Below are 26757 nucleotides of genomic sequence, written 5' to 3'. Positions count from 1 at the left end.
AAAGGATTAGTTCACTTTCAAATTAAAATTTCCTGATGATTTACTCACCCCCATGTCATCCAAGATGTTCATGTCTTTCTTACTTCAGTCGAAAAGAAATTAAGGTTTTTGATGAAAACATTCCAGGATTTTTGTCCATATTGTGGACTTCAATGGAGCACAAACAGTCAAAATTACAGTTTACAGCGATCCCAGACGAGAAACCATCACTCATTTTCTATTTTTATTTTTAAGTTTTAACCATAAATGCTCATCTTGAACTAGCTCTCCTCTTTATTTGAATTCCATCAGTGTAGACGCTGCTAAGTGTATTACTGCCCTCCACAGGTCAAAGTTTGAACTAAATTGTCACAATATGCTAGTGCAAGTATATAACAATTAGTTCAAACTTTAACCTGTGGAGGGCAGTAATACACTTAGCAGTGTCTACAATGATGGCATTCAAATAGAGAAGAAGAAGAGAGCTAGTTCAAGATGAGCATTTATGGTTAAAACTTTTATATTTTTTATTTGTATTTTTTTTTTAGAAAATGAGCGATGGTTTCACTAGATAAGACCCTCATTCCACGTCTGGGATCATGTAGAACATTTTGAAGCTGCAATGAAACTAATTTTGACCTTCAACCATTTGGGCTCCATTGAAGTCCACTATATGGAGAAAAATCCTGGAATGTTTTCGTCAAAAACCTTAATTTCTTTTCGACTGAAGAAAGAAGGACATGAACATCTTGGACGACATGGGAGTGAGTAAATTATCAGGATATTTTTATTTGAAAGTGAACTAATACTTTAAAATGCGCACACAGGAATCAATAAGCAGAAACAATTTTTTTATTTTATTACAAGAATCTAATTCCTGACCTTAAGTATCTGATTCCAGAATTGGAATTGATTTTCGATACCCAACCCTAGTTAAGACATGCTTAAAAGTAAAAAAAAAAATAAATAAATAAAATTATGTGGCTTTATTCTCTCCTAAGTTTTCCTTCAGATGTTTTCCCGGCTGCCATAAAAGCATTCACACTCAAAATAGTCACTAGTTGTCATGATGATAAGGTGTTTGCAGGTTTTCAGTGTTTGGTTCACTATAATTGCACAGGTGTTCTGCAGCATCCTGATGGAACAATTCTGAAGCAGCTACAACCTCCTCCAAGAGGCCCACGGGAGATGCACTTCTACACACAGGTAACTTAGATGATAATGTCAGAGAGACAAACACCTAAATCAAAATAACACACTGAATATAGACGACCCTATCCTGAAAGCCAAGCACAGTAAATAACATGTGTCACTCCTTTAAAATAAATTAATTACACTACTGTTCTGAAGGTTGGGGTCAGTAAAAGAAATTAATACTTTTATTTAAGGCTGTCACTAAAGATGATTAATTCCACTATTCCACTGCCCGAGTTTCGCTTTTTTGAAAGCAAAAATGCATTCTGTGTGAACGACCTCGAGCTGAGGTCGACATCATGCTTGAACCGTCATGGCAGAGCATTAAAGTAGACTAGTCGATTAGTCGGTGCAACCAGGGATGGGCAAAAATACATCAAAATGTATTTTAAAATAAAATACCAAATACCTTATTTTTAAATGTATCAAAATAAAATACAAAATACAGCAGCCACAACATGTATCAAAATAAACTACTGTATTTTTGTATTTTGAAAATACTACAAAATACTTTTACAAGGGAGCATGAAATTTCTTCACAAACCTTCCATCAGCTGGCCCATTTGATCTATCCCTTCACCATTACACTGACTTAAGTAAACAATGTTTGATAGCAACAGCTTAAAATATTCAGAAACCACTAAAACAATGTTATATTTTTTTGTTGACTTGTGTACTTACATTATCCCAAATGTTTCCAAGAAATTCTAAATCCAGAGAAATAAGCAATTTTAACCATGCCACACACTGTGTCTGTGTGTCGCCTATCAATGACATCATTACCCTCGATTTTTATTTTGTCAAAAAAACATGGAAACATTGAAGACACTTTAGTACTGTATATTATGAGTTTTATGAGTTTATGAGTAAATCTGGCCCTTAATGTGTTAAAGGGTTAGTTCACCCAAAAATGAAATTTCTGTCATTTATTACTCACCCTCATGCCGTTCCACACCCGTAAGACCTTCATTAATCTTCGGAACACAAATTAAGATATTTTAGTTCAAATCGGATGGCTCCGTGAGGCCTTCATAGGGAGTAATGTCATTTCCTCTGTCAAGATCCATAAAGGTACTAAAAACACATCTAAAATCAGTTCATGCGAGTACAGTTGTTCAATATTAATATTATAAACCGTCGAGAATATTTTTGGTGCGGCAAAAAACAAAATAACGACTTATTTAGTGATGACCGATTTCAAAACACTGCTTCAGGAAGCATCGGAGCATTATGAATCAGCGTATCGAATCATGAATCGGATCGCGGTTCAAACGGCTGAAATCACGTGACTTTGGCGCTCCGAACTGCAGATTCGATAAACTGATTCACTGTGCTCCGATGCTTCCTGAAGCATTGTTTTGAAATTGACCATCACTAAATAAGTCGTTATTTTGTTTTTTTTGGCGCACCAAAAATATTCTTGTCGCTTTAAAATATTAATATTAAACCACTGTACGCACATGAACTGATTTAGTTGTGTTTTTAGTACCTTTATGGATCTTGACAGAGGAAGTGACATTACTCCCTATGGAGGCCTCACGGAGCCATCAGATTTGATTTAATTTGTGTTCCGAAAATTAATGAAGGTCTTACGGTTGCGGAACGGCATGAGGGTGAGTAATAAATGACAAAATTTTCATTTTTGGGTGAACTAACCCTTCAACACATTAAGGGCCAGATTTACTAAACAGGGCAAATTAGCGTGAGAGCGCAATTCCACAAATATGTTGATTGGAGTGGCAAGTTTTGCACGTGATCTGCTGACATGCAAATTACACAGTAAAGAACACAGACCAGACACAGTCAGATCATTTACATAATGACTAACGCAATCTACCAAGAGCAGTGCAAATTAGAGTTGGGTCACATATAAACAGAGCTGAATCCTGATGCGGATGTTCTCATCAGGTGCGGGTCGACACAGGCTCAACTTAACATGTAATCTGACAAACACATACACATGTATAATAATAATACTGTATAATATAGTTTGCCAAGCTATGTTGCCCTATAGATATAGGCAAACGATATGTTCGGATAAGGTCTTACTCTGGCATTTCAAAGAAATTAATAATCCTTCTACCACACGCTCTCTGTTTTCTGTGGTGTCTCCTCCTAACAGCAACAATTGCAGCTGTTGGAAATCTCAGAAGCATAGACCAGGAGACTTTGGGATCTCTTGAAGCAGAAGTTACTCTTTATTGAGAATCACGCTGTGCGTCGCTGTGGTCATCCAAAATCTAACTAAACAGTGACTTGGTAGTTCATATACATTCAAGGGGGAGGGATACATAGAGTAGAGGTGTGGACAATCTAAACAAAGGATGCAAATGCAGTAAGGAATCAGATCATTCCCTACATTTCCCAGCCATGATCTAATCGGCATATTTGTGTCATTCAAATGCATAGGTGCTAATCCAATCAGTCTGACAGTATCGCCCATACCTTTACATTATCATAGAGACAAAGATACTGCTGTATCTTAAGCTTGTCCTGCCAAATGGTCAGGATGTAAGATCCGCAGATCTTAAACAGATTCTTAAATTTGTAATCCCACACAGCCATGTCACAAAATGGGTTCAGACATGCTTTTTAGGGTGTTAAAAAATGGTGTAAATACCAGTAAATTCACAAGCGCCAAAAGAGGGTTTGCACTGGCACAAGCTGTTAGTAAATCTGGCCCTAAGTCTTTTTGTTTGAATCTCGTTTTCTTGATTTATCACGAGTACCATGTTTTACCATGACTAATATCAATCTAGCTTACTGCAGTGTACAACAAGTGTCTCACAGCAGCCGCTGAGCAAACGCACAGAGTAACAGTATACCAACTTTCAACACACAAATGTATCTAATATGATAAACAGCGCTGCTTTACCCTACGTGCACATGACCGGAAGAAGCGGAAGCAGCGACTGTGGCATAATAAAAGATCCGCTGCTGTCGAGCTGTGTGTCGCACTCGTCTCTCATTAGTAATCGCTCCAGTGGGCTTGTTACTGCTCTCACAGCATTCGGAAAATTGACATAATGTGGTTTTAACAGATCAAATATTTATATATCCCTGTGATCTCCCAGATGAAGGTCAGTTTTAAAGTAACCAACAGTATAATGTTTGCAAGTGACTCCTAATATATGTATTCTAATTAATGTATCCTAATTTAGTTACTCTGTGTTTGGTAACGAAGGGCCTGCTTTGCATCAGCAACACTGACTCAATGATAACAAGACAACTGACGGCACCTGTATTCATAGCAACTAGTTTTTAACCAATTAATCATTTGATTGTTAATCATAAATATAGGGGGTTGCTGCTCGGTATAATAGTTTTCAAGAACATTATGTAAATTGGTAAACTATTTAGCCTAATCTACCAAAATTAACTTAACATGAACTGTTAAAAATTATAGCAATTCATGCTAAAAATTGATGGAAAGCTGGCAGCCTGCACGTTTCTTACCTTGACCACCTTCTTCCATATGGATCAGTTTTCTGTTCTGATCGCAAGTCTCTGCAAACTATTGAGTAGGCACCAATCAGAGGCCGCAATTTTATGATGTCATCATGAAGACTTCTTACAAAGTATTCTTACAAGGTATTTTAAAAATACAAAAATACAAAACACTAAAGTATTTTGATATAAGTATTTTGTATTTGAAATACGTATTTGAAATACATGTATCATAAATAATGCCCATCCCTGGGTGCAACCTCTAGTAATGATTCCCAAAAAATTCAGTTTTGCCATTATAGGAATAAATTAGACAACTAGAAAAAAACAATATTATAAGTTGTAATAATCGTTCACAATATTATTGTTTTTACTGTTTTTTTTATCAAATAAATGCGGCCTTGGTGAGCAGAAGAAACGTCTTTCAAAAACATAAAAAAATCGTACCAACTCCAAATAGTTACTAATAGTTATTTTACTGGTTTCAGAGTGAAGGCTTTTTTCCCTGCAGGTATATGCTAAAGACTGCACAGATACAAGGCTACTGGACCTGCAACAACATCTTCCCAAGTTCTACGGCACATGGGCGCCACGGGAGTCGCCAAATGGTGAGATAAGTTGTTATATCAAGATGTAGATATAGTCAACATAAAATAACATCTGCAACCCATTTTACTTCCATAATTGCATATATTTAAGTACAAAATAGGATATTCTGCAGGGGTGGAGCAAGTTGTTATATTTTGATAAGGCAAACATTTTTTTAATATTATGCTCAGATGAATCATGCACAATAAGACCAGGAACACTGATGAAGAAACTAAATAAGGTCAAATGCAATTTCATGTTGACTTTAAATTATTAAGGACGTGTTGCGTCAGACCTGGCTGAACTCAGCAATCATTTCCATTAAAATGGTTCCTTTAGCAGTCAAGCTTGAAGGTCAGCTCTAGTTAGTGTTATCTATGTTTGGTGAATTTAGATGGTTGCTAATGAGTTAATAATTGATAGATGGTTTGGTATGTGGTACGGGGTGTCATCCAGCAGTGGTATGTTCTTTGTAAGCTTATTAAAACGCTCTTATCATCATTATGCGTGTTGCCATGTGTCCAAAGTACATGTTCTTTATAATGTGTTTGTTTAGTCTGTATGAAGTCTATGTACATTAAAGGAGTGTTCAGTTTATCAGAATTGGACTTTACACTGCTGTTGAGTGACCATCCCAGTGATGACACCATAAATGCTGTCAGTTGACAGCACTGAAAAAGAACGTCAGAAATAATTGACTGATCGTGGAGGCTTATCAGTTGGCTGTCGCTTGACCTCTGAAACATCACTTAAAGGAACAGTGTTCACTGTGATTGTAGAAATCAGTTGTGAGCCATTCAGACAGTGAAGAAGTAATCTTTTTAATGGCATTCCAGGACAACTCAACTGTAGTTGGGCCTGTAGTTTAGATTATATATATAATAATCTAAGGAGTAGTCATAAATTATATTTTTTAATTATTATGTAATTTAATTTACTTATATATACACAGTGGCATGAAAAAGTATGGACCTGGAAGATTTTTCTGATTAAAAAAGGTTCAAACATTCACTGATGCTCCAGAAGAAAACAAGACGCATTAAGAGCCGGGGGGGCTCAAAACTTTTGAATTTAAATATGTATATTTAAATATTTAAAAATGTTTCTTCCGGGAAACATGCAAGTATCTTCTGTTGCTTCCAAAGGGCAGTACTAAATGAAAAACAATGATATTTAAATATAATAAGAAAAATTGTGACATCTTCATCCTGTTCAAAAGTTTTTTCTGAAGAACAGAGCTCAGTTTAACTGCTCAGAACAAACAAGAGACTCATGAACAACCATCACAAAACAAAAAAACAGTCATAGATCATCCAGGTAACCACACACAGTATGAAGAATCAATGGTTCACAATCTTTTGAATGGGGTTATTTTAATAAATTCAGCTATTTTGTCTTGTGAACTAAATGCAAACATCTTTTATGTAAAATATCTTACTCAGGACAGTACTAAATAAAAAATAACAAGCATTTTGTATGATCTTATTTATTTAATTATTCACATTTTCACAGATTCTGCAAGTGGTTCACATACTTTTTCATGTCACTGTATATATATATATATATATATATATATATATATATATACAATATATATATATATATATATATATATATATATATATATATATATATATATATATAATATATATATATATATACGAACTAAAGAAATAATTTACAAAACAAGCAATTTAAGAGTCTCATCCCTCATCTAATGTGAGCATTAGTATTTGGACAATATATCTTAACCCTGTAAAGCCCACTGTTGCAGAATTACAACATCACTTTCTTTTTTTCTCAAGACCACATTTACATAGTTAATCGTTTCTATTGTTTGTCCTCACAATGCTATTGGATAGAAAAAGTGTTTATAGGTCCGGTCATCTGGCCATGAACTCACTCTACCTGCAGACTTTGCGTTGAGCTCGTCTCCTTTTTTTGCATGACCGGATTTGTCAAGATTCAAGTAAGTCTAATTATTTTTTTATTACAATGTCTAGAACACATACATATTTAGTTATTTTGGAAAACATTAATCAAATTTGATTTAGAGATTGTTAAGTCCATGTTGTAATTCTACAACATTGGGCCAGAGTGGTAGTCAAAATAGCCTGTGCTCCTACATGTTACATAAGGACACTGCACTTCTCACATGGTCACAAATTGAAATTTAAACTGTTAGATTCATTGTAACTAAGTTCTAAATGTGCTTTTCTGTTAAATTTGTACTAAGTTTAGTTTAGACCATAATTAAACACAGGAATAAATTGTATGTGGAATTTGAAACTTTTTAACTTCTAAATGATCCTGAGGTTATTTTACGAGCGTTGCCCAAGTAGCAGTTTATAGCATTAGGAGATAGAAAAACAGGCTCTGAATGTTCTGAATATTTTGGGGGGATGCCTGTTGCATTGTTCATGGGCAGGTGTGAATGGTCTTGAACATGAACCTGTAAGTGTTCTGGGGGGATGCATGTGTTCCTTTTAGTATGATAAGTAGTGAGCATAATAGGCCAGACAGACAGTATTGTTTGAATGTAGTAGTGGAATTTTGATTAGCATTTGTATTGAAATTATAATACTTTGATGAATAATACTTCGATCTCTACCCTTGACACATGGTCCACCACCCTGTCTATTCTTTCAGTTTATCTACTTCAATATAAGACACATATGTATTATTCACTTATTTTTTTTAATTTTTCCATTTTAGAATGCCAAGATGTCATCGAACCACCCATCACTGGATGTACGCAAAGATATGATTGCACATTTCCCAGTAAAGATGAAGAGAGGACGCTGTACACACTGCAATAATGGATACACAAACACACTGTGAAGCAAAGTGCAATGTTCGCCTGTGCTTCTCAGAAGAAAAGAACTGTCTTAGGGACTATCACTGCAAAACACAGACTTGATGTTATGCGACTGCAGAAGACCCAGAGGCAAAGAAGCAGGTTAACAATATTTATTTAGAGTCCCAAACAAAACAGAACATAAACAGTCTGCCAGGCGTCGAAACTCAGCACGCTGCAGCTGGAGAACAGAAGGGGGTAGCAACAGTTCGTTCCCTGATGGAAGCCCAGTTCTGAAATGGCTCTGTAGTCGATCTGGAGTGTCTCAGGAGGTAGATGGAAAACACCCTGGCTGGTGGATGGAAGAGACCAGTAGACAGAAGTCTCAGACAGACGGACCACGAGTTCAGGTACTGGAACTGGTGCTGGGACTGGGACTCAGACTGATAACACACACAAGTAAAGTTATATCGGTAGCACGCCACACTAACAGTTTAGACAATTACCCGACACAGACACGAACAGACAGCAGGGAGAAATAATCACAGATCAATCACTACAGACGCAGATTAAGTGCGGACGTGAGCGCGCGAACGCAGGCAGAAATGACGAACATGCTGAAATGAATCAGCAAAGATGAACGGAGAAGGGAGAAAAAAAACAGAAAACAAAGAAACAATCAAACCTGGCTCATGACACTTGATTCAAACACATTGAAAGTGATAGAAGAAAAAGTTTCATAAATACACATTTTTTCAATATTTTTATTAATAAATGCTTATTCATAAAAAATATGATTGTTGTGTGATTATTACTCATATAGTATTATGGGGCTAAGTAAGCAATCAACCCTGCAAATGAATGCTTAAATGCTCTATATATCTTTTCAGACAAAGTGAGTACAAATACAGAAATTCTGCTCCTAACTAGGCCCAACGTTGCAATATAAAATAAATGTAAAACATTTGCAAAATCTTTAATTTCTACATCAAAGGCCTCCTAAAACAATATCTGAGGTCAAAAAAATGTTCATTTTTTTTTTTTTTACAGGGTTAAAGCATTAACCAATATGGTTTTGTACACTTCCGAATTCATTCTTCTGCTGCCATCATTGAATATGTATTAATATATTCATTAGTATATTCATTCTTCTACTGCCATCAATAAAGATGAGTAAGCTTGTTCCAGAGCCATGTATGCCCATGACATGACACTACCTCTACCATGCTTTACAGATGAGGTTGTATACTTAGAATTATCTGCTGTTCCTTTTTTTCTCCACACTTTTGTTTTCCCATCACTTTGATAAAGGTTAATCTTTGCCTTCTCTCCATAAAGCTTGCTTTTTTGCAAACTCTGACTTTTTTATTTTTCATGCTGATCAGAGTTCCCTTTCGATATTTCACTTGTACTGCGTATGGGGGAAAAGACTCCCTTTTTCCCCGCTACTGAAGCCTTTTCAATAACGCAGTGTAACTGCACCGTCATTGGTTCACTCATAGACAAGTTGTTGAACCAATGGCGGCGCGGCTCAGCTGCGCGGCCTATGAGAAGAGAGCGCGCGAACATTCCCGCCAAAAGGGGCAGGGTAAAGTGCTATATAAGCGAGCGTTTCGCCATAGGCCATCAGTCCTTTCTCCTTCAGCGACGACTGAAACTTCTCTTCGCTGATCCTCGCAGAAGCCTGCTCGCCGAGAAAGAAGCTCACCGCCTTTGAAGAAGCTCTGCCGCCGTCGAAGAGGCCCCGCAGCGTACCCAGCTGACTCGCCAGCTCCTCGCAGCGCCCGCGCCCTCACCGACTGCCGCCTTCGCGCCGTCGTCGAGCCGCCGCCTCCCGCGAACCGCCCGCTTCCCAGCGTGTCTCCTGCCGCCATCCGGCGCGCCCTGAGAGCGTCTTCCCGCGGTTACTCTACCGCGCCTCAGAGCAACTTTCCAGCGGTTTTCACCGCTATGAGCCCGGTCCTCGCCGTTTTCACAGCGCTACCGGCATTTTTCAATGCCTCACCACTGTGCTACGTGACACAAGGAGTGCGTTGGATGTCTGGGCGTTGCCCACGCGGATGACACGCTTGCTGGCGGCTCATGCCCACACTGTGAACGCATGAGTTTAGCGTCTCTGCACTCGCGGGCCGCCTTCTTCTCCGAGAGCGGAACAACGTTCCCTCAGATGGGTGGATGCTCCACCCCCAGACGGTTTCACTATATGGGAGCTCTTCGGGAGAGCGGAGGTGGACCTCTTCGCCTCAGAAGACTCTCATTGCCCAACCTATTATTCAAAGGAGGACGATGCATTGGCCCACACATGGCCCAATACCCTTCTTTATGCCTTTCCTCCGATCACCCTGATCCCTCAGGTTATCAGGCGAATCAAAGAGGATGAGCACAGAGTTCTATCTGTGGCCCCACTCTGGAGGAGCCAGATTTGGACCTCGGAGCTGTTTCGGCTTTCCACAAAAGCCCCATGGCCAATCCCCCTGAGACGGGACCTCCTCTCTCAGGCGAACAGAACAATCTGGCACCCGCAGCCGGAGCTTTGGGCTCTACATCTGTGGATTCTCGACGGGAATCATCTGACCTTCCGAAGGAAGTGTTAGATACCATTTCACAGGCAAGAGCCCCGTCTACAAGACGTCTCTACGCCCAGAAGTGGTCGCTCTTTGTTAGCTGGTGTTCCACACTCAACATCGACCCGGAAGGATGTGATGTTTCTTTCATCCTGACCTTCCTCCAGGAGCGTTTAGAGTTGGGATGAGCCCCCTCTACGCTTAAGGTCTACGTAGCAGCCATTGCAGCGTTTCACTTGCCCATTGCTGGACAATCAGTAGGGCGGAACGATTTGGTCATTAAGATCCTGAGGGGCTCTAGGCGATTGTATCCTCCTCGTCCCCTCACTGTTCCCCCCTGGGACCTCTCTGTGGTCCTCATAGCTCTTAAAGGTCCTCCTTTTGAGCCACTACGTCTAGCAGGCCTCAGACCCTTAACGCTCAAAACTGCCTTACTGCTTGCTCTGGCATCAGTAAAGCGAGTTGGCGATCAAACATCGCACTGAAGTTTAGTTGAAATCGGTGAGCCCTGCATGCCTTGAGTTCGGTCCAAACGACTCCATGGTCGTTTTGAAACCAAAAGTTGGCTACGTTCCCAAAGTGCTCTCAACGCCGTTCAGAGCACAAGTGATTTCACTCTCTGCGCTTCACAGCCTTTCCGGCAGTCTGATCAGCTATTCATTTGTTTTGGTGGTCGCATCAAAGGGTCCCCGGTCTCGAAACAATGTCTATCACGATGGATCGTTGATGCTATGGGGCTACTTGCCCCATTGGAGTTAGGGCCCATTCCACTAGAGGCATGGCTTCGTCGTGGGCCTGGTCCAGTGGAGTCTCAATCAAAGACATTTGTGAAGCGGCCGGCTGGTCTTCGCCGTCCACCTTTGTCAGATTCTACCAATTGGACGTTCCGACCTTACATGCTCGGGTCCTTTCAGTGTAAATTCGCGGCCCTCTAGGTATTCCGCTTTTTGCACAAACCCAGGAGTTCTCTCCTTGTAGTGTAACAGGGTAACGGCGGCTTCGGCCTTCACTTGTCCTTGGTTCCCCCTTATGGCGTCCGGTCAAGTTCTGTCTTTCCCCAGCCATGGCATGGCGCGGTTGAATTCGTTTCCTCATACGCAGTACGAGTGAAATATCGAAAGGGAATATACTCGGTTACTAACGTAACCTCGGTTCCCTGAGATATGGAACGAGTACTGCGTTACTTGCCGTGCCACGAGGCTGCGGCTTAGGTTGCCGCTTCAGTCGATACGGCCTGATGGCCTATGGAGAAACACTCGCTTATATAGCACTTTACCCCACCCCTTTTGGTGGGAATGTTTGCGCGCTCTCTTCTCATAGGCCGCGCAGCTGAGCCGCGCCGCCATTGGTTCAATAACTTGTCTACGAGTGAACCAATGACGGTGCAGTTACACTGCGTTATTGAAAAGGCTTCAATAGCGGGGAAAAAGGGAGACTTTCCCCCATACGCAGTACTCGTTCCATATCTCAGGGAACCGAGGTTACGTTAGTAACCGAGTACCTTTGTAGCCTCTGTAATTCTAATGTCTCCTGTGAACAGTACATTGTGAGACCATCCCCTCAGCTTCCAGGAGGTTGTTGGTGATTTTACTGACACTTATTTTAGGGTTCTATTTCACAGCTTGTCTGCTGTCTGCCATTAACTGCTGTTGTTTTCTCTGCCGACCTGGTCGTTGTTGGTTGCTCAAGTTGCCAGTGGTTTATTTCTTTTTCAGAACATTCCAAACTGCTGATTTGGTTTTGCCCAATGGTTGAGCCATAGCTCTAACTGAAGTCCTCTTTTCATCTAGCATCCGATTTGCTTGATTTTCTCTCAGATCACCTGCAGAAACAATGAACATAATGGATATGACATATTCTCTGCTTTTAATGTCTGAACAATTAATGCAACAGGACACAGCTGATCACTTAGAAACATCTGTAAGCCAATTGTCCCAATATTTATGCTCAAATTAGACAGAGGGTTGAAACTCTAAAAGTGCTGTTCATGTGTGTGTTGAAACAGCCAACAATAGAATGTTTGCAACATTATAAAACAGAATGTTTCCTTCACATTCGTTTAACCAAGAAAAACATTTTTTGAAACATTTAAAAAACTGAACGTTCACAGAAAATTCTGAAATAATATTTTCATAACAAGCAAAAGGTTCTTAGAATATATTTTGGTTTGCTGGGTTTCTTCAAAAACATGAGAAAATCTTATCGACCCCAAAGTATTGAACAGTAGGCCTAGTGTATGTATGTATGTATGCATTTGTTATGGTTTAACATTATGATTTCACGACTACCACAAGTCATTTGCCATTTTAAACTGTGTTAGCCATCTTGGTGTCATAACAGCAGAATTTGCAACAACAATGTAAAATACTTTACAGAAAGCCAGCCACAAGAATAGATGTACTAAAACAACACTGGCTGTCATTCTGTCATCAAATGGACTGTCATCAAGAGCACAAAAATTTGAGTGTGAAAGAACCATGTCTTCTTTATCCCTCATATCTCAGAGCTGTATCTGAAACTGGAAGATGTGACGAAGAGGTTCTCACGGCCCTGCATCATGGATGTGAAGATCGGGAAGAGAAGTTACGACCCGTTTGCGTCACAAGAAAAACGCAAAGAGCAGATTAGCAAGTATCCTCTCATGGAAGAGATCGGATTCCTGTTACTGGGAATGAGGGTGAGACAGCATGTGTGTGATTTATTAACTTTACTTATACTCATTATGCAGGATCTCTTTTTTCTCTGTTGTTTTATCTCTATATCCTCTCCTCAGTATGTGATTTCCTTATTACAAACTGTGAGGGTTCATAAACACAATATTAAGCCTTAGATCACCTAATTGAGGGCTCTAAAGGTTTGCTTTCAATGCTGCTGAATAGAAATCCCCATCTGCTGTCTTGTAAGGCATGATCAATATCCAGAGCTTATCCAGACTTGGTTAATTACCTCTGAGGGATACTGATAAGACAAGATTGTGATGAAACTAGCGGTCAGTACACAAACTCCTCTGCTTTTGCTCTCTGCATCTCATTGTTGTACTCACAGTATTGCTGTACTGGCTGTAAAGAAGGTCACATGAGAAGAGATAGATCAAATTAATTCCATTATTGAATCTAAATATCTTCAGGTCCTGATGCATTTATCATGATACAAACAATGACATTTTATGCTCATTGACTGCATGGATTGTTAGTGACTGACGTTTTCTTATTCCGTCATGTTTATATTTTGTTTTATAGACTATTAAAGTATGTTTACATGACAACAATGTACTAAAATCAGGAAAATGTTTCCTTTGTGTTTTTCAAATACAGATGACATCATTGTCAAAATGATCCCTGTTCACGTGGATCCACGAAAACAATTAAAGATGCTGTATTATGCATGCCAGGCCAGTAGATGGCAAAGTCACTTTGTAAAGAAACACTACAATGCCTATAGACTTAACATGTAATACCAGAGATGGTCTTATTATTGGGAGAGACAAGGGTCTGTGGCTCTACCACTGGAGAAAGTGTAATGCTAACTTCACATCACGTGTACCTTGATAACCAATCACTTTACAGCCTTGATGTCACTGAATTTCGTTCAGAGTTGTGTGACAGTCAATCACTGTTTGCGAAATCCATAGAAATGAATGAGAAGTGCCGTAAATTTAAAAATCTGTTGCACAGTTGTGTGTGACATCTCTTATAAAAGTGTATTTTTCAGTGTATATTAGATTAATCTAAAATGCATGTTTAAGAGCAAACATGTTGAAGATTAGCAGATAGGCTGTCGATTCATTAAATGATAAGCTATTTTCCCACAAAATCAGTTTATTCAGCATAGCGAAGCCTCTCCTCCATTGACATCCATTAAAAAAGGCCTCTTGTCTCCTTCCCTGTGTACCACAGCGTTAGCAGGCATTATGCTTTTTTTTTCTTTTTTTTCTAACCTTGCAGGCTTGACTTTAAATGGTTTTGGTAATATACATGTGCATGATGTCACCGTTTACACAAATTTACATTTACACTGAGACAATAGCAGTATCTTTTTGAAGAACTGTCATGTAAACAAACTGCCAAAATGCAAAAAAAGTTTAGTTGAAAATGGTATCATTGTTACTAATTATGTTGCACACCTGGTACTGGTTAAGTCTTCAAAAGACCCTTTTCACATTTCCGGGTTTTTCAGAAGCAGAATTCATCATAGATGGGTAAACTTTTATAGCGGTGAATGAGAGACTTCAGTAAATATATGTTTTGTGTTTCCATTTGCACAAATAGCAAAAGAAAGACTCTACAATAGTGTTTTCATAACTTTCAAAAGGAGGAAAAAAATACACTATCATTACTCCCAAAGCCGCTGTATTAGAAACACCCTCACAGCAGCGTTAACTATTTTTTTTTTTGTAATTTGATGCAACGGTACTATAATACTAAGTATAGTGTTATAAATGTACATACATTTTAAAAAAAATGTGCGTCATCACAGTCTGTGAAAGGGGTCTATTAGTCCTGTGTATTTAAGCCTTGAGTTTTGTTTAGTTCATTGTCTTTAAGTTGAAGCCAAAGCTTTTTGGATTATAGAGTTTTTGGATTATGTTCTTTGATTTGTGTATTAATAAAGTTAAATGTCTGATATTAAGATCTACTTCTCCATGTTCCACAATCTGCGTCTACTTAGTCCAATATGACACATTCATGTTATAGCATGGAGTGCTAGGGGATCTGCGGAAATATCTTTAAATGTCTTTAAAAAGTTAACATTTGCAGAATTACATTATGCTTTCTAAAGACTGGCAATCATGAGATTAATTGAGATTATTTAATTGTATTGATATTCACAATTTTTAAAAGAAATAAATAAAAACAAATCTGCATATTTTTACAAAACTCTGCTTCTTTGCCATGTATTAACTATTCAAAATTGTTTTTCCTTGCCAATAACATATGTAAAACTGCTTTTGAAAATATTCATTCTGAAAAACTGCTGTAAAAATGTGAGTTTAATTGAAAAACTGTAAAACTTAACTTAATACAAATGAAATATTTTTCAAATAATATTTTCATAATTTATTTTGGTATGACAATATAAAAGCTGATAATTTAAATTGGAAATGTTGTCTTTATAGTATATTACTTAAAGGTGCCCTAGAATTAAAAATTGAATTTACCTTGGCATAGTTAAATAACAAGAGTTCAGTACATGAAAATGACATACAGTGAGTCTCAAACACCATTCTCTCCTCTTTCTTATATAAATCTCATTTGTTTAAAAGACCTCCGAAGAACAGGTGAATCTCAACATAACACCGACTGTTACAAAACAGTCGGGATCATTAATATGTCGCCCCCAATATTTGCATATGCCAGCTCATGTTCAGGGCATTACACAAGGGCAGTCAGTATTAACGTGTACTGTCAGTATTCTGTGCACAGCTGAATCAACAGACTAGGTAAGCAAGCAAGGACAATAGCAAAAAATGGCAGATGGAGCAATAATAACTGACATGATAACATGATATTTTTAGTGATATTTGTAAATTGTCTTTCTAAATGTTTCGTTAGCATGTTGCTAATGTACTGTTAAATGTGGTTAAAGTTACCATCGTTTCTTACTGTATTCACGGAGACAAGACTGTCGTTATTTTCATTTTTTAAACACTTGCAGTCTGTATAATTCATAAACACAACTACATTCTTTATAAATCTCTCCAACAGTGTGTAATGTTAGCTTGAGCCACGGAGCACCATCAAACTCATTCAGAATCAAATGTAAACATCCAAATAAATACCATACTTACACGATTAGACATGTTGCATGACGAACACTTTGTAAAGGTCCATTTTGAGGGTTATATTAGCTGTGTGAACTTTGTTTATGCTGTTTAAGGTAGTCGTGAGCTCGGGGGCAGGGAGTGCGAGCAATTAAATGAGCAGCAGCCTGAATCGGTGCATATTTAATGAAGCCCCAAAATAGGCAGTTAAAAAAATGAATAAAAAAAAATCTATGGGGTATTTTGAGCTGAAACTTCAGACACATTCAGGGGACACCTTAGACTTATATTACATCTTTTGAAAACACGTTCTACGGCACCTGTAATATTTCCTCACACTATAAGTGGGTCTCTATACATGAAAACATAGCTATATAATATAGCTGGATCATAATATTTGGGGGTCCTTGGCATCAAAAAGTTTGAAAACCCCCTGACCTCGGCATCATTAGCCAACTAACATTGCAAGTTCCATCATTACCTAGTTCAATGATTTTGTGTTTCCCAAAACCATAGTTCAAACGAACATTCGCAAATTGCATCGCAAACTTGTGTGGTTGGAACGACAGCTCTCGAGCTATGTTTAGAAGCAAATAAATTGTGGATAAATTGTTATCTTGAGCAAAATAAGCAAGCTGACATTAAGTGCAATATATATCTTTTATTTCGAATATATACAAATGTCATTTACATATTTTAGTTTGTCAAGAAGTTTAAAGCACCGTTTTTGAAGAGTGCGCAAGTGCGCTGCATCGTACTATGGTTGTGAAGCAGCGAGTTACATTGTTGTGTTTTAATGCACTCCAGATTGCGTGTTATAATATACAGCCAGTAGGTGGTGCAAGCTTTAACATCTGTTCTCTGTTAATCTGAAACCAACCATGAAAAATGACAAGCAAAGTTACATTTTGTCAGTGATGTCACACCGGATATCTCCATCGTCCATGAAATCTTACTGTTTAAACACTGATGAAACATTGTTTGACATCGGTACAGTATAATTGTCTGTGCCAATTTTTTCTTACAGCAAGGACAGAAAAATCACCCTGGAAACAGTCAGGTCTATTGTTAAAATGATGCTGTTGTTGCAGTGTATTTTACATTGCAATGTTTATCATTGACAGTTTTTTGTGAGTTCCATTAAGTGTGAAGTCTCCATCTCTTTTCCTCTGTTCAGTGTTTCCTTCCTCCAGCCCCTAAGTTAATCATCCTTTCTCCCTCTGTGTACTTGTTTCTTTGCACTTAATTGGTTTCAGTGTCTCTAGGCTGGGAAATATTTGCCAGCTGCTGTCCTCCTCTGCTTCCTTTCCGCTCTCTCTCTTTTTTGTACTTGCTTCCCATGTTATTTCAGTTTGTTTCATTTGTTTTGTAGTGTGGCGGGCTGTAAGGATCTAACCAGTGAGGCTCATCACAGTTTTAAGTCTGTATGCTATACATGCGAGTTTCTCCAGTGCTGTTCTAAAACCTAGTGAGATGCCAATGTAGACAGCATTTACATTTGTGGTGCATTTAGCTAATGCTAAATCATAGACAGCAAGGCAGGTCACTAAGTTTTGAAGCATTTTTCGTTATTGTAATATTTCTGATGGATCTCATCTTCTCACTCAGGTGTACCAGATCGACTCAGACAGTTACATTACTCATGACCAGTTCTATGGACGCAGTCTTGGAAAGGACACTATTAAAAATGGTATGACTCCTACATCATATTTTATTTTATTTTATTTTTTTATTTTTTGTATGCAGGGATCTCGTGGTTATGGAAATTTCCAGGCCTGGAGATTACACTAACAAATAATAATTCAGCTCAAAGCTATGGAACCCTGTAATTGACCATTCGCAAAGACCCGCCCCCTTTAGTTACTGTTGCTATGGCTGACAAGTTCGCTGCTGGCAGGCAAGGAAAGTGCACTAACAATGTTGCTAAACACTGCAAAATAAAGTGAAAAATAAAGAAATATAAAAAAAATAAAGCACAGTTGATGAACAAATGACAAGGAAGCACAAAAAATGAATGTACAGTACACAAGAGTAAATACAAAGTGTTCGTTGTTAGTCGCCAACAGCACAGCAGCTCCAGACAATCACAACCCAGTGTAGTCACATGTGAAGCGGAATCAAAGCAGCCTCCCCGTCTTTTTTCAGGCCTTCGTTTTCAAGCTCTCTCTTCAAGCTTTTTTTTTTTTTTTATATATATATTAACATCCTAAAGCGCTTGCCCAGTCATAAACCTTCATTCCAGTGATATTCTTTTGAGCTCTTTTGAATTGTGTCCCATCTATCAGTTTTTTTTACTTTCAAATCTCCCTCTTGCTCGTTCTGTCTCTTTGACCTTCATACGCCCCTAATGATGATTGGTTACACGTTTGTTGTTGGTGTTGGCCTGACTAACTTCCAAACAGTGTTTTTGAAAATCTACTTACTCCACCTTTAAGCAATAAATACCGTTTTGTGGCTGTTTAATGTGTCGTTCCAGATCGCTATGGTGCGATCGCTAAGTTAATTTATAGCATCAAATAAACATGAATGAACATCAGAAGGAATGTTGTTTCAAACACAGAAAGAGAAAGATGTCAGTACACACCATTTTTCAAGTTCAAGTCCACCAACATTAATCTATTAACTCCCCTGCTTTGCCGGAATGCTTTAACGGTGGATTCGGCATTATGATTGGTTATATCACCTGTCAATCAAACTTCGGGCAAAGGAAATTCAGGAAAAAAAACACTACATAATTTTACTTTTATAATGACTTTCACAGAGAGAAATTTCCAGACTTTTCCAGATCTGGATATCACATTAAATCATCATTTCTTTTTTGATTGGTTATGTCATTTTGATTCTCTCTCTCCCTCTCTCTCTCTCTCTCTCTCTCTCTCTCTCTCTCTCTCTCTATATATATATATATATATATATATATATATAGTCACTCTGACCCAGTTCATTTGCTGGCTTCCATGGCTGCAAAACGCTGTGTTTTACGCCAGCTGGCAACCCAGTTGTCGAAATACTGTTGGGTAAATTGGCAGTGGGTGGGATCACACAGACCAAAACAAAAACAGACATTCCAACACAGAACGCATATTTTAAAGTAGAATAACTGGCTGTAGTATTGTTTTTTTTTTTTATAGAAACAGTTGTGAACTTGCATGTTTCCTAAATATCTGAAACATACAGTATTATGATATTTTTATGCTTTAGTCAAAAAATTACATACAGCACCTTTAAGTGTATAGAGGGTGATTTCAGACACAGCCAGAGAATGAGAATGAGAAAGAGAGATAAAAAAAATAAAAAAAACCCTGAACAAAACACCAATATAACAATTCAGATCCTGTATCATAACCCTCTTATTATAATTACTAATTTACACAAAACAAAAGAAAATATGTCCTGGGACAAAACATTATATTCAGCTCTAAATGACTCCTAGTGATATGATTTGACTAGAATTTTTTTTGTGATCATCTAATCTCTAAACTCAAAAATGAATCAGTCATTTTTTTTTTTTTTATTCCCTCAGGCCTGACTAGATTCTTCCATAATGGTCAAGACTTACAGAGACATGCAGTTTCCCTGATCATCTCTAAAATCCGAAGCATTCTCCGCTGGTTTGAGAGTCAAAATCAGCTGCATTTCTATGCCAGCTCTCTGCTGCTGGTGTATGAAGGCTCTCCTCGCACATTTAATGGATGGAAACACAAGCGAGCTGAGAAAGGAAGAGAACATCAGCAGGGGGAGCCACAGAGCAACTGTAACAAACCCCGGGAGGCTCTGAGCGTTCAGGGCAGTTTAACACACATTCATCCGTACTGCCATGAGAGGAACGCTAACGGATTGTGTGTAGGAAGTGTAGAAGTGGAACATGAGGAAATTGGAATGGGGGATAAGAAGCAGTTTGGACAGGAGGCAGTGGAGGTGAAGATGATCGATTTTGCTCATGTATTTCCCAGCAACAGTCCGGATGAGGGCTACATGTTTGGACTGAGGAATCTTCTCTCAACTTTAGAAGAAATACTAAAGGATTGACATTTGACCTCCTGAGAGAGTCCATCTCTCTCTCTCTCTCTCTCTCTCTGATCTGATCTGATATTTCTCTTTTGTTTTTAAATTAATTTGGAAAATGGAGTTATATATTTATAGGCATATTTTTTTTCTTGATTACATTTTTTGATGAACTCTTTTTTTAGATAAAAGAGTTCATTGTACAATGAAAACATAGTGTATATTTTCAGAACTCAAAACCCTATAAAAAAGGCTGTCAAGACTGTCAACAACTAAATAATTTACTAAAATTATATAGACCTCAGGGGGAAAAATCATAATAAAATAATTATGATTATTTTATCAAAACAAAATAATGTGCTCCTCTGATTCCAAAGTAAATTCTAATTAGATTTGTATTTTTAAATTTGTTTACCTTTTACCACATTGGTGTATCTTTTAAAAATGTATTTTTTTTAAGAATCTGTAAAAAGAATGCATTTTATTATATTAAATTATTTTAGAAGTTTTATTGTTTAAAAAATAAGAACTTCCAAAGAACATGTTAAATGTTTATCATATGAATTTGGATTCATACAACAAAATGCATTGTTGTTTTGTTTACATCATAGCCCTACATAAAGGCTTGATAACAGATACAGTGGGTATTCTTTATGTATTGCTGAATAACACAGAATAAGCAATGAGCAGTCATTAATATTTCAGCTTTAAGGTGGGTTTTGCCTGCAATCATGCAACTTATGCTCTTAATAAGTGACACTGAATGTGCAAAATTCAAAATGATAACCGTAAAGAAATATCTGACAGGTACGGTGCTGCTGACATTCTTCACTCTAAAAAAAATGCTGGTTTAAATATGAACAAACCCAGCAATTGGGTTGTTTTTACCAAACTATTTGTTTTTCAACCAATTTTGGGGTCATTTAAGCCAGCCATATAGTAATTTTTAATCAATAGATGAGTTAAATAAACTGCTTCACAAACGACGGTCATGGATTTGCACAAAAGATTAACATGACAGCACATGCTAGTCGATGAGCTGAATCAACTCCACAGCAACTACATACATTTTTCTACTAACCATTCAGAAGTCTCTCCATCAGAGTCTTACTCCAGTTTGAACAATGTAAGGCTGAACACTGTTACTGACAGTCGTCATTTTGGCTGTGTGAGATTCTCCAGCTTTGTTGTTGTTGAGCAACTCAAGCATGAGCTGTTAAAGCTCCGTCCTCTTTTGAAAATCGCACTGGGAGCAGCAGCTCATTTGCATTTAAAGGTGCCCTAGAACTTTTTTTTTTTAACCCTTTGAGCGGTACGGTCCCACATATGGGATTTTTATTTCAGTGCCCCTGGGCGTACGGTACCACATATGGGATTTCGAACGTTCAGCGACGTCACATAACTGCCAGATTCAAACTGTCCTTTCGCGCCCTGGCTACAAGACGGACGCGCGCAGCTCTTGTCATATATCACAGCTATGCAGTGTTTTCAGGCACATAATGTTTATTTTAAGGTTTCAGACATTTAAATATGCATAAGCACAATTAAAACAATACATTAAGCGTTTATAATTTACACATTGATGTCCGACATCAGTGGAAGCAGCAATAACAAATATAATTTGATTTATTCATATCAGACACTAATGGGCCTAAGTAACTATAAAGTTTACTCTATTATTCTTCCAGTTCACCAGCCACTTACTTGCATATATTTCGGAAGAAAATGATGAATTCACCTGCTGTAAATCCGACTGACAGGACTCTTGTGAACTGCAGCGCGAACTAAGATCTCACATTATAGATCAAGATAAAGATCATTTATAAAGGTTTTAAAACGACAAAGCATACTCACTTACACATATTTGAGAATCGGAATATCAGATAGTTGATGACATGGTAAGCAATTTTGCGAATATTTTAAATAAAAAAGGAAAAACTAAATAATAGCGATCCATCTGTCATACAGTGTTATTGTTGCTGCATTCAGCGCTCATCATGACACGCAAGACGTGTCGCTATGGAAACATTAAAGGTGAACATTCTAAAATAACGGTCGTCTTAAAAAAACTCACTCTGGGGGGACAGTTAGAATATTTTAAACTCACGATCGAAAGGTTAAGATGTAATATAAGTCTAAGTTGTCCCCTGAATGTGTCTGTGAAGTTTCAGCTCAGAATACCCCATAGATTTTTTTTTTTTAATTAATTTTTTAACTGCCTATTTTGGGGCATAATTAGAAATGAGCTGATTCAGGGTGTGTGGCCCTTTAAATCTGCGCTTGCCTTAAACAACATAAAAAAGGTTCAAACAGCTAATATAACCCTCAGAATGGATCTTTACAAAGTGTTCGTCATGCAGCATGTCTAATCGCGTAAGTACAGTGTTTATTTTGATGTTTACATTGATTCTGGATGAGTTTGAGGCTATGCTCAGTGGCTAACGGCTAATGCTACACTGTTGGAGAGATTTATAAAGAATGAAGTTGTGTTTATGAATTATACAGACTGCAAGTGTTTAAAAATGAAAATAGTGACGGCTCTTGTCTCCGTGAAGACAGTAATAAATGATGGTAACTTTAACCACATTTAAAAGTACATTAGCAACATGCTAACGAAACATTTAGAATTTTTTTTCTTTACAAATTTACAAATATCACAAAAAATATCATGTTATCATGGATCATGTCAGTTATTATTGCTCCATCTGCCATTTTTCACTATTGTCCTTGCTTGCTTACCTAGTCTGATGATTCAGCTGTGCACATCCAGACGTTAATACTGGCTGCCCTTGTGTAATGCTTTTCATAATGTTGGGAACATGGGCTGGCATATGCAAATATTGGGGGCGTACACCCCGACTGTTACGTAACAGTCGGTGTTATGTTGAGATTCGTCTGTTCTTCGGAGGTCTTTTAAACAAATGAGATTTATATAAGAAGGAGGAAACAATGGAGTTTGAGACACACTGCATGTCTTTTCCATGTACTGAACTCTTGTTATTTAACTATGCCGAGGTAAATTAAATTTTTGAATCTAGGGCACCTTTAAAGGGACACACACAAAAACTGCATGTTTTTGCTAAAATTTGACAAGCTATAACAAATGATCTGTGGGTATTTTGAGCTGAAACTTCAGACACATTCTGGGGACACCAGAGACTTTTATTATATCTAATATTAAAATTATATTACATCTAATATTACATCTTATCCAAACTGCTGGGTCCAATCAAGTTATTTCTAATAGCATTTTAAAGCTACATTAATTTGACTTTTAATCCCAAATGACCTAAATCTAAATTGTTCAAAAGTCTAATATGGAATAAAAATGTCTGTACAGCATAAAATGTTCTACCAACAAAACACTTGATTGTTCTCTTATGCTTTAAAAATGATAGAAGCACTCTATTCCTGTGACAACGCTGATAAATTTAGCTTTGCAGAAGCTTCAGATTCTTCACTAACCTTTCCCCTAATGGCTACTTTGGGTTTTCTTGTAAAAGTTTGTTATTATCCATAAACCATCTCTCACATGAGCAACAATTCTCCCCAAACGGCTCTTATTATTAGTGATTGGACAAACCCAGAGTGTTTTTTTTTCTTTTTTTCTAAAGATGCTCTGCATTTTTAATGTAGATGTAGCAACAATGAGAAACCAAGATTACTTATATGTGCAAGCAAACAGGACCAAAAACAATTATTTTAATTCTCTTCTGATGCTTAATGAACTCATTATTTGTACTGATGTTCAAAAACATCACACTTCTTTTTAATACTTAAAACTGATCAAGCGAGTCAAAATAAAAGACGTTAGCAGCATAATAATTATGTTGTTTAAAAATAGATAAAACAGACAAATAAATGAGTATCTGAAGTGAAGTGCATCATTTCATGTGGATAAGCTCACAGTTATTGAGCTGCTGTCCTGCTGCGTTTCTTCATTTACAGTTTCCGTAGTGTCAATCTGTCCTCCTGCTCTTCTTTAAACTGCAGGGATTTTTTATTATTCCTAATTTGAATGTAATTTGAAATATAATTGGAACCTCAGAAGCAATTTCCCAGCAAACACCCCAGAAACGCACAGCTCAGAGGCATCCATTAAAGAGGTTTAAAAAAAAAAAAAACAAAACAAAAAAAACCCTGAATTTATTGGATTAATATCTCACTTTCTAGCAGCTGACAATGTTTTTATTTCTTTTTTCACCTTTCCCAAATCTTTGATCCTTAAAGCATGTTCATAGTGTTTGAAATGCATTTGTGTACAGGGACACATTTCATGTTTTTCTCACAGCTCTGAATTAATAAATCATACATATTTCTGCCTGTACAGCTAGTCCTAATCAACGTTATAGTGTGTGTAGTTCGCCACATTTTCATTTGGTGGCGCTGTGGCTCCTGTGACCGCACAGATTGAAAGACTGTAGCAATGGAGAAAGCTCACAATTCCATCCATTGGCATCAGATCCGGATAAGAAATTCAGTGGAAAACGAAAAGCATTTCATGATATATGTAGCGGTGTACGTGATGTGGTTATCATATTGCTTTCTATGTGTTGATCTGAAAGAGCTCTTGATTATTTTGCTTTGGGATCTATGTCTATGACACTTGTGGGAGTTTGTTTGACATGAGAGACAGTAGTGGGCTTGAGAAATGCACATATTCTGGATGGGCTTTTTTATTTCAGTATTGTGTGTTGGTATGTCCATTGATCATGCTGGGAGCATTTGTGTGATTTGTGATTAAGTAAATCAATATATGGCAAGATCGAGATGGAGGGCAGGAGGAAAAGAGAAAAACTAATTAAAACTGGAATTGATTCTTTATTAAAATGACAAGCTTTATCTCATAGTGCTCAAACATGCACATCCAAATAATTTATTAAGTGAATCAAAGCAATGCCATAATTGTAATTCAGTTCTGATTTTTTGCCCATCTGGTTAGAGTTCTTCAAAATGTTTGTAAATAATTATATGATTATATGATGTATTTTACTGAAGCGATATAGACATTACCCTATTGGATGTTTCTGTCAGCTGCGTGTAGCAGCCTATGTAAATGTGCTCTTAAAGTGGTCACTATGGAATGGATATTATTCCTCCATGGGCTGAAATGAAGAGTGACATTGCAAGCATTTATCTGCCATTTTCTCTACACTTACATGATTTGATTTGGAGTCTCCACACTTTAATCAAGGCAAACACCACAAATTAAAAAGAGAGAAGTCTGATTGTGATTATGCGATTAATTAATTTGCCTGGAAGCCTATGCCTTTTTCAGTTACAGCCCTTTTTGTTATTTATTTAGTTTTTAAGTAAATTTAAAAGTAAAATTATACAGCGAACCTGCTAACTTGTTACCCATCCATCCTATAACAGACTAAAGCCTATTAAATAATCTATTACTAGAAGTAATAAGAACTTGACAAATTCAATGAATGAAGGATTCAGACAGATTCAGCTGGCACTTTCAAGACTTTTTCAAATCTTTAGACTCATTTGAGACACTTAATTGAAATTTAGAGAAGAGACGGCTGCATTCTTTTAATCGAAAATATGAGCAAGACACTGAAAGTACTAATTTAATTCCATCTGAATGACGTGTTTCCAATCCATTTTAGATATGCTGGTACAGATAAAGTTTCATTTTTTACATGTGGGGCTAATAACAGAGCTCTTTGAAATGTATTGCAAATGCGTCAGTCGGGTCCTTGCTAAGAGTTTACATAATGCACTGAGCATGTTGCCATCCAAGGCTACTCCCACCAGTCTGCTATGTTTACACTTACCAGAATCAAATATCATCTAGCTTTAGTAGGAAATACTTCTTAGCAAACTTTTAGTCATAATAGTGTCACCTTGTAATGTTCCCTGGCAGTGTTGTAGTACTCAAGACTCGGACTCTGTCTTGGACTCGGTCTCGAGACCATATTTTAACGGTCTCGGTCTTGTCATGGACTCGTGTGCATATTGACTCGGAATTGACTTGTACTCGTGCATATCAGGACTCATTCCATAGACCAGTCGAGTCCCATTCAACATATTTCATGCTTAATGTTCGGGGCCAAAGAGCAATAATAATATTGTGGTCAATAAAACAAAATGCATTTGAATTATAATTAACATGACAATGTGTACAATAGTAACAAATCGCTCAAAAGTTGGAAAATTCATCAGTGTGAGGCGTAGCCATAACGCGTTGCTATGGGTTGCGTGCGTGTGCGCCTGACTGATTTTCCACAGTGTTCGAAACTTCTCTAGCCATATATGGTTCCTTCACTGAGTGCCTATGGCTCGACGGAAGCTCGTGTCAATTTAATTCAAAATCTATTTATTATATATTTTAAAATATTACATAAATCACCAATGCCGGTTAGTCATGTTTAACACCCCAACCAAGTTCAAATTTCATTAGACAATGTGAA

The 26757-nt window shown here is 37.5% G+C and overlaps 1 protein-coding gene across 2 annotated transcripts in view; it reads left to right on the top strand.

The window, feature by feature from the left end:
* ipmka (inositol polyphosphate multikinase a) overlaps window positions 1–25563 on the top strand; it is a 32386-nt gene extending 6823 nt beyond the window's left edge. Inside the window, exons 2-6 of one of the 2 annotated variants that reach the window (XM_067386985.1) lie at window positions 1100–1185; window positions 5132–5228; window positions 13074–13246; window positions 17939–18020; window positions 19854–25563. In XM_067386985.1, the coding sequence (XP_067243086.1) occupies window positions 1100–1185; window positions 5132–5228; window positions 13074–13246; window positions 17939–18020; window positions 19854–20359 (944 nt within the window). In that variant the 3' untranslated portion in view covers window positions 20360–25563. Of the gene's footprint in view, window positions 1–1099; window positions 1186–5131; window positions 5229–13073; window positions 13259–17938; window positions 18021–19853 lie in introns of both variants that reach the window. The other variant, XM_067386984.1, reaches the window with a different exon arrangement.
* The last annotated feature ends 1194 nt before the right edge of the window (window positions 25564–26757 follow it).

This window comes from Chanodichthys erythropterus, chromosome 5, assembly GCF_024489055.1.
Source record: "Chanodichthys erythropterus isolate Z2021 chromosome 5, ASM2448905v1, whole genome shotgun sequence".
Classification (NCBI taxonomy): Eukaryota; Metazoa; Chordata; class Actinopteri; order Cypriniformes; family Xenocyprididae; genus Chanodichthys; species Chanodichthys erythropterus.
This window is presented reverse-complemented; position numbering and strand designations above follow the sequence as displayed.